The 8,624-nt window shown below is 35.2% G+C and overlaps 1 protein-coding gene across 1 annotated transcript; it reads right to left on the bottom strand.

Moving 5' to 3' along the window:
* On the bottom strand, positions 1-6,503 carry LOC121117495 (kinesin-like protein 31E). Its single transcript, XM_040711949.2, is given in 6 exon segments — positions 1-2,684; positions 2,823-4,132; positions 4,134-4,512; positions 4,514-4,848; positions 5,179-5,500; positions 5,772-6,503. Coding segments are annotated over 6 exon segments (4,743 nt in total). The 5' UTR covers positions 6,354-6,503; the 3' UTR covers positions 1-869.
* Positions 6,504-8,624: the final 2,121 nt, after the last annotated feature.

Raw genomic sequence — 8,624 nt, 5'->3', positions numbered from 1 at the left:
TTCATAGTAAAAAATGGTTTATTTTTTTAAATTTTTAGTAACAATCTGAACGATTAAAAATATATACGAATCTACGCACATAAATAAATAATAATAATTAATTAGGTATTTCAGTAGTTAGAAAAAAGAAGACATGAATAATAATATGTTATTTATTATGGTTATTATGTACTTATTAAAGGTGGAATATCTTTATTAATGAAAAAAAAAAAAAAAAAAAAAAAAATGCGAATGTTTAATTAATTTTAAATGGAATGTACACAGTTAATAATTTTCATTTTGGAAAAGGAGTTCCCATTATACATACATAACTATACGTATATAGAGAACTACTCGAAGTAGTAGTACGGTTTTGGTAGAAGCAAGCAAGTGAGTATGTATGACTGATTTACATGCAAGGAATATTTATCACATTATAATATTATTTACGAATAGAACCATCAGCCATTCATGATAGTATATAGACTAAAGGCCATTAATCTGTATAAACCATAATTAATTGAAAAAATATTACTACTTAAAGTTGATGATGAATACTAAGTGTTTGGACAGACAGAAAGTTGTGGTTTTTGTTATTTTTTAGGAAAACTTGATGTTTAGTTTTTAGAAAGAATAACCCAGGATTGCAAAAAGAAACTAAAGGAATGATCAATTTCCTCACCTTTATGTGGTAAGGAACATGACATTTAAAAACAAAATTCATAATAATTAACTAAACAATATATAATAAAAAATCATAACTAAAAAATAACACTGGAAGGATTAAAGGACAGAGATCAAAGTCTTGTCAAACTACCGGTCATGGAAGGTGAAATATAAGATCTCCTAGACGGTGAAGAATGGAAGGAACCCGTCAATATAGACTTATGTCAAGAAGACTCAGAGTCAGGGCTTTTATCATAGTTGTTGCGAATTCTCCAAACTCCAATTGAACCATCATTGGAACCCGTAAAAACATGTTGATTATTCGTAGTTATTGTGTTAATAGTTGAATTATGGGCTTTCATTTCTCCAATTAGAGACAAAGAATCTGCAGACCATAACTTAAGTATACCCGCCCGACATCCTGACACAACAATAGGAGAGTCTGGCAAAAACGCAAGTCCACAAATCCAATCCTTATGAGCGTTATTAACAGATTTTACTATTTCTTGATTTTTCAAATCCCATTTCTTGATGCAGAAATCTCTTGATGCAGAGAACAGAGAATCACCTGACATAGCTAGACACTGTATCCCATCGTAATGTGGAGGAGTTAAATTCATACAGGGGGCAATAACAACTCCTTGTTTATCGGACACATCAAAGACTTTGATATAGTGATCTTTAGACCCAGTGGCAACGAGGGACCCTTCGGTTTCTAGACACATAACAGCAGCTTGGTGGCCACCACTCAGCTTGCCAATAGAATGGAACTTTCTCAAGTCCCACATTCTCACTTTATCTGCAGCAGCAGAGTATAGGTCGTATCCTGACTCGCCTAGAGCGATATCGTTTATACTTGTTTCACCAGGAGGCATTGCAAGAGTTCGATTAGTACTATTAATTTGAACAGGTCCGTTAGTAGTAAGGCCACTGGAACTTAAAGTTTTGATGCAAATAGCAGTACTCATTCTAAGATCCCAAACTTTAATAAAAGCAGAAGACACTGTAAATGCTAGTCTAGTTTGTTTAGAATATTTCACACAAACCACATTATTTGGATGACCACTCAAACTTTGGACTTCTTCCTTCCGACACAGGTCCCAAACTTTAACAGTACGATCTTTTGATCCACTAAAGAGGTATTCATCTGTTGCATAGACACTTAAAACAGCTTTAGAATGTCCTTCTGCTACATTGCAGCATATAAGAGGACTTTTAGGACCAATTCTACCCTGAAATGGAATAATTGTCCCTTTTTCAGGGAGTTTTGAAGGCTGGCCAATGGAAGTACCAGCAAGAAGTCGATTGAATACATTACGACCACCTGAAATAGAAGGATCGGAATCCCTATGAATTCGTCGGAAGCTAGGCGGAGAACCAGGAGGTGATTCCTGATCGTTTAGTCTTAAAGTTGAGCTGAATTTTCTCGTAGATTTTGGAGAAGCTTTTCTCTGAATTTGATGACGATCCAAGGAACGACGTCCAAGAACTGGTGAAGGCTGATACACAGGAGCAAGTCTAGAAAAAGCTGATTGGTCCATGGAGGAACTCATGATATTGTAACGGTTGTTATCAGGCTTTATAAAGCTCCTACTTCGAGACATGAGCTCAGTATTAAGACCAGCACCTTTAGTAAAACTTAAAGAGCGGGAAAATGTATTCTGAACGTTTGTTATTAGTTCAGCTTTGGGCGATATTGGAACATCCGTATCATTAAACAACAAATCTTCCTTTGTTGTCATTTTTCGCCTAGCCTTTTCTCTTCTTCCCATAGATGAATCTGAACCATTATCTTCGGACATGAATTCTGAAGTGACATTATTTGGTAAGACTGACGACTGCTGTTCACTAGAGTTGCTTACGAAAATGTTACTTTCATTATCGGACTCCGATTCGGAGTCACCTTGCTCATTAAGAAGCATCAAATCATAAACTTCAAGATCTTGCTGCTCAATCATATGTTGAAGCAATTGCTGATGAAGAGAATTTTGTTTCAATGCTTGGGCCATTCTATTTTCGATTTCTCGGACAGCACCATCCTTTAAAAAAATTAAATATATTGAAACATTCAATAAAAGTATAAAAAGAGGAACAAATTAGAAATTCAAAAATTAATAGATGAGCGCTCTAAACTTAAGATTAAGTCTAATCAAAGAGCTAATATATATTAAATATACCTTTTGTGTGGCTAGACAGGACTGGCTTATCGTCATAGAAAGAAGCTTTTCCATGAGATATTTGGCTTCATCAAGTTGTAACTCTGTAATATTAATTATCTTTGTTACTCCGCCCTCATCCTCATCTTCAGGGTCTTCAGCCTGTTCCATTTGTACAATAGTCTGTTGGCATTCTACAATGTTATCATGAAGATAGCTTAAATTTGCCCGTAAATTTTCTATTTGATCATCAAGATCTTCAACCAAAGTAGATTCTTCTCCTTTTTCATGAGCAATTCTTTTACGTTTCAAAGACATTTTGTCAAGTTTATGAGACAATTTTTCACGTTCTTTTAGCCACCGTTCCATGTCGTTCTCAAGTCGTGACACAGCCTGACGATTGAGGGCAACTTTCATTATTTGTTTTTCAATACTATGCCATTTATTTTTTGCGTACTTGATTGAGAATTTCATTTTATGCTTTGATGACATAGTTTGCATTTGACTTATTCGACGTGCGTTTCGTCTTAATGAATTAACTTCTTCTGTTTTACGTTTAAGAACAACATCTTTCATTCTTTTTTCACTCTCAAGTGTGCGAATTCGTGATTCATTTTTTCGAGAAGTCTTTTTCATTTGACTGAGTTCTCTATTTCGTCTATTTTCTAATTCTCTATGACGATTGGATTCTTCCTTCATTTTTTGTACAAGCTTAACTTTAGATCGCTTCATATCAATAACGTCTGACTTTAGCTTGTCTAACTGCCTCTCATACTGGGATTGATTTCGAAGTAATTTGGCATGCTCTTTTTTGGCAGCCTGAAGTTTTTTGACCTCCCCTTGAAGTTTCTCAAGCTTAGACTTATATTCTTCTTTAATCCGTGTAACTTTATCGGCGTTTTGACCGGGAGATTTGGTTCCAATTGCAGGACTCATATTCTTCAAAACCTTGTCTCTTTCTTCCTCTGTAGCATAAATACGATTTTGTAAGGATATAAGTTTATTTTCATATTGCTGTTTCATAATGTGTAAACGCTTTTGTGATGTCTCCAATTCTTCAATTAGCTTTTGTTTTAATGATATTTCTGAGGTGAGTTCCACAAGCTCCTCATCGTGATTTTCTGACTCTTCTGTATCAGTATCGTCATCGGAAGAATTGTCGTCATCGTTACCAGTCACAGTTATATCATCCTGATCATCACTATCAGCATCTTCATCCTTAACTGTCACGGACGATATTCTACGAACTTTTTCAACTTCTTTGTTATTCTTTTCCAAGTCCTTTTTGGCCATTTCAATTAAGGCTTGAACATCAGTATTACTATCAAAAAAAGTTAGCCATTGGATTTGATAAGCGTTTTGCTCGAGAAGCTTCTTTGCGAAGCTGAGCACACAAATTTTCAGATTCACACAATTTAGTCCTTAAATTTTCAATTTCAGTCACGTACTTTTCTATCATAGACGCAATGTCCTTTTTAACATTTCCATTTTTAGAGTTGTTATTATTGGCCTCTCCATTTTCGATGAAATTCATAGAAGTAAGCTCTTTTTCAGCAAGAAGAGAGACATTCTTGGAAGTTAATACGTCTACTGTCTCTTGAAGTGCCTTCACTCGCGTTCGCAGATTCGTATTTTCTTTCATGAGCATCATATTTTCGTGATACATATCATTCGTGGTTTCAACTCCATCATCACCCATAATGCGTTTTCCCCTGCTTATACTCCATCAATTCCAATTGCAGATTTTGTATTTCCTGCCTTAACAAATTAATTGTTCTTGAAGTCTTATCTTGATTCGCTGATATTTTATTTTTTATATTTCTAGCTCGATTGGAATACTTCAATGTATTTAGAGTTTCCATGAAATCTCGATCGGAGGGACTAACACAAGCGATCATAAAAGTACGACTATTTCCACCAAGAGAGTCTTGTAGCAGTCTTGTTAGTTTTGAATCACGATATGGAACATGAAGAACCTTTCTTGTAGTATCACCCAAAGCACTTATTACATTACCCAAAGCAAGAAGCCCACAATTGATGGAAATGCCTGTAAGAGGGAATTTAGTATTAGTAAGCTCCATAAAAAAACAATTCAATTTTAATCATAACTTTAAAAATAGGATATTTAGGAGAGAAAATATATCTTGTAAATGGGTACTATTTCTTAGACTTAACACCATATAACTCAGTTTATTAGAGCTTATAATTTGGGTAATTAATTTAAATAATTCACAAAGTAAAGAAAAAACCAGAGAGGTGAATTATATTTACTCTTGGATTGATGTCACAAGATATTTTTGAACTTTTTTTAGTAAATACAAAGAAAATTTGAAGGAGCAGGTAGATAATAAATTGCAATAATATCAACCAAACAAACCTTCTTTTGCACGGTCTCCAGTAGCACCAGTCCTTTTTAATCTTTCTGACCCAGCCAAATCGACAAAATGAAATTTGGCAGTAAGAATTTCCAGTTCCCCCTCGTCAGTAGTGTTTTCATCTTTATTGCTATCTTCAAGATTAGAAGATGATTTAGATGGAGGAATGTGACGTTGTTGCTCGATATGAATAGTAAAGATAGCATGACTCCTAGAGGACTGATCATTCATATTTGTGCTTGCAGTAGTACGGTTGAAAGCACCAGATTTTAAAGCACTCATGGTTTCCTCTTTGGATCGAACGGTTCGTGTCGTAACGCCCACCTATAAAATATTTATTATTAAAGAGGGGTTTTCATTTTCAGTCCGCCTACTCTAATGGTAATAAAACCTTCCTCCCCTTAAAAAATACAATTGGACAATTTAATAAATTCAAGATGTTCGAAGATGTTAGGAAAAAGAATATGTTTGCAGTTAGTGTGAGTAAAGGAAAACTGGAAACAGAGTATTGAATTCCAATGAAGAAGAAAGGGTTCACAAGGACTAAGGACAAAGAGGAGGAGGAATGAAATTCAATGAATGACATGACACAAACCGTGTAAATATTTCCATTGGAGTCTTCATGAATGCGAATGCCAGACTTTTTCGAGATATTAGGCAGAGAGGTTTTCATATCAAAGAGATCAATTACTTCTTCGTTGTAGAGCTCCATGAATTGCGTAGATACTTTAAATTCCGGAGGAGGAAGATTTGCCGCTTCTGCAGCCTCCGTCCGGATTCGAATCCCTTCAAAAAGCTGTTTAACGGCCCTGGGAATGATTCCATAGGAAGCTTCTTGCGTAGAAAGTTCAAATGCAGTGCCCATTGTATAGGTCTTCCCACTTCCCGTCTGCCCGTAGGCTAAAACCGTGGCATTGTAGCCCTCAAATGTCCCTTCGATGAGGCGATAGACGGTGTCGGAATACACCTCCGCCTGCGCAGACTCGGGACTAAACACAAAGTCATAAGTGAAGGCCTTGTTAGAGCCTAGCCAGACCTGAGGCTCCCCTGGAGTCAAACTCACACAGATCTGACAGGCATCCATGATTTCACGAGGCAGTTGCGGACGGATTCGAACCGCCACACGCACGCTACTCTCGTCATCATTATTATCCTTGTTCTCATCGGAGGAATCCATGACGACCAGTACAGTCAACACAATTTACCAAGCAATTCCTATACACTTTGTAAGAGTCACATCACCCAGATTCAGAATCTTCTCTCGGCTCCGTTTCTAATCAGACTTGAAATGAAGACAATACTATCCTCGCTCCCTCCTTCGCTCCACACACTCCAATCCAATCCGCAATCAGCTCACCACTCTCCACTGCCAGTTAGTTTGTATTATCACTTCACACACCCTCCTAGAATTTAAATCCTACTCTTGACTCACCTACTTCCTCTTGGATCTATCTCTCTCTCTCTCTCTCTCTGTCTATCTCACACTCTCTCTTTCTTTCTTTTTCTACTGAGTTAGCTGTCCCTCACGAATTCTACTTCTTCATTCTTTCTTCTTCTTCTTCTTCCTTAATAATAATACTACGTACGCGCGCAGGCACAATTCCAAATAGCTATTTATTACTACATGGAAAGAAAGGGGTTCTTCTACTACCAGCTGGCCTTTACTATTTTGTACATATATATTCATCTCTTTTATTAAATATTCACTCTCACATTCTACGAATATTAATAGGCTCATGATCTAAAATGAAAGGGGCAAAGGACTTTTTGTTATTGTCTATTAGAGCGTCCGTTCAAGGGGAGCTGAACGGAAGCAATTTTTATAGTAGTTGTAGATGGGTATTACATGAAAAAAGAACAGGTGGGGTAAGAATGAAGTAAAGGCTTCAGTATGTATATATTCATTAAATCAAATTATGGGGTGGTATCGTTGCTATCATCTACTGTAGTAGTTGTAATAGACAGAATATTATTAGGGAGCATAAAGTCCTACAATTACAAAAAACGTGTTGATTATAATTTTTTATCATGAGGTGATTTATACCGGACCCTCTTAGATATGAAATACACAATAATATGTTCAATTAAATGAACTTCGTTTTTTTTGTTAATTGAAATGAGAGAATAATATATATAAAATGATGTTTGATGCGCTAACATGAAAACAATCTTGAACAAAAATTAACTATACAGAGCGCAAGCTTCCACCTACATTCATAGTTTCTAAATGGGATCTTTTGCTATATAAAGCATCTTTATTAAAGCTACATAAGGACACCAATTTGAGCTTTGTACCTCAATATATTCCAAAGTTATGGTATATTATGTATTTTTAACGTTATGCCCTACAATGACCTTTCCAAATTGAATGGCCTTTTACTGTGACCATATATAATCTTTGTACAAGTTATATCAAAATCAATCCGTAACTTTTCCCGTAATACTGGTTATCAACAGACAAATAAGCAGAGGCAAAGTCACAACCTCCGTCCTATTTCGTTGGCGGAGGGAACAAGTAGAATTCTTTACTTCATATAAACATATAAACGACTGAATATTATTTAATATACACATATATTTTGATCAATTATAGACTTTGTATTCAAATTTCTGTGATGAGTTGAGATACCCCCAAGAATGTTAACTATAGTTTAAACTTTTAAACCTTCACTTGATTTATGAGACTTATTTTATTCCGTTTCAAATACATTTGATCAATTTCCCATTATTTAATTGTGACAATAATTTTTTTCACTCTAAGTGTCATAAACAGTTAGTCCTAAGGGCTAATCATAAGGATTTCATGATATAAATTGATGACAATTAATAATGATGAAAATCCAGTGTAAAATGGCCATGTTAAAAAAAAAGAAACCGAAAATCAACATGGTAACCCTGACAATGTGAAAAATGTTTAGAAGGCGAGAAAGAATAATGCTCATGACGGCTCTTTAGATCAGCTACAATCAGCTGTGACTAGGGAGGAAGGCGATAAGGATATAAACAAGGACATTTTCTAGAATTACTCCGATGTCGATACCCAATTCTACCCTGAGTCCAACAAGGACATATAATTATAACTCCGCAACAAATCCTCAGGTTTACGCTCCCTCTAATATGATTACAAAAAAAATGTTCAATCAGGTTTTGAATATAATTGAATCTATTTAGGAAAGGATGCCCACTACTCAGGAATTAAATAATAATGACAACTGCTAAGGAAAAGAAAATTCCTTTTTTATATTACCAACTAAAAAAAAACACCGGATTTAATAATTAATGTAACAAATATAATTGAAAATCAACTTTAAGTAATATGATTTAACTTGATTTTGTGTTGACGGGTCACAAATACATTATATGAAGTAAAAAACTCCTGTTAAAACTACTTGTGTGGATGATCTTTATACTCTTTTTCCTCCTCCTTGGATAACAACATTAATGACAG

This window comes from Lepeophtheirus salmonis, chromosome 5 (genome assembly GCF_016086655.4).
Source record: "Lepeophtheirus salmonis chromosome 5, UVic_Lsal_1.4, whole genome shotgun sequence".
Taxonomy (NCBI): domain Eukaryota; kingdom Metazoa; phylum Arthropoda; class Copepoda; order Siphonostomatoida; family Caligidae; genus Lepeophtheirus; species Lepeophtheirus salmonis.
This window is presented reverse-complemented; position numbering and strand designations above follow the sequence as displayed.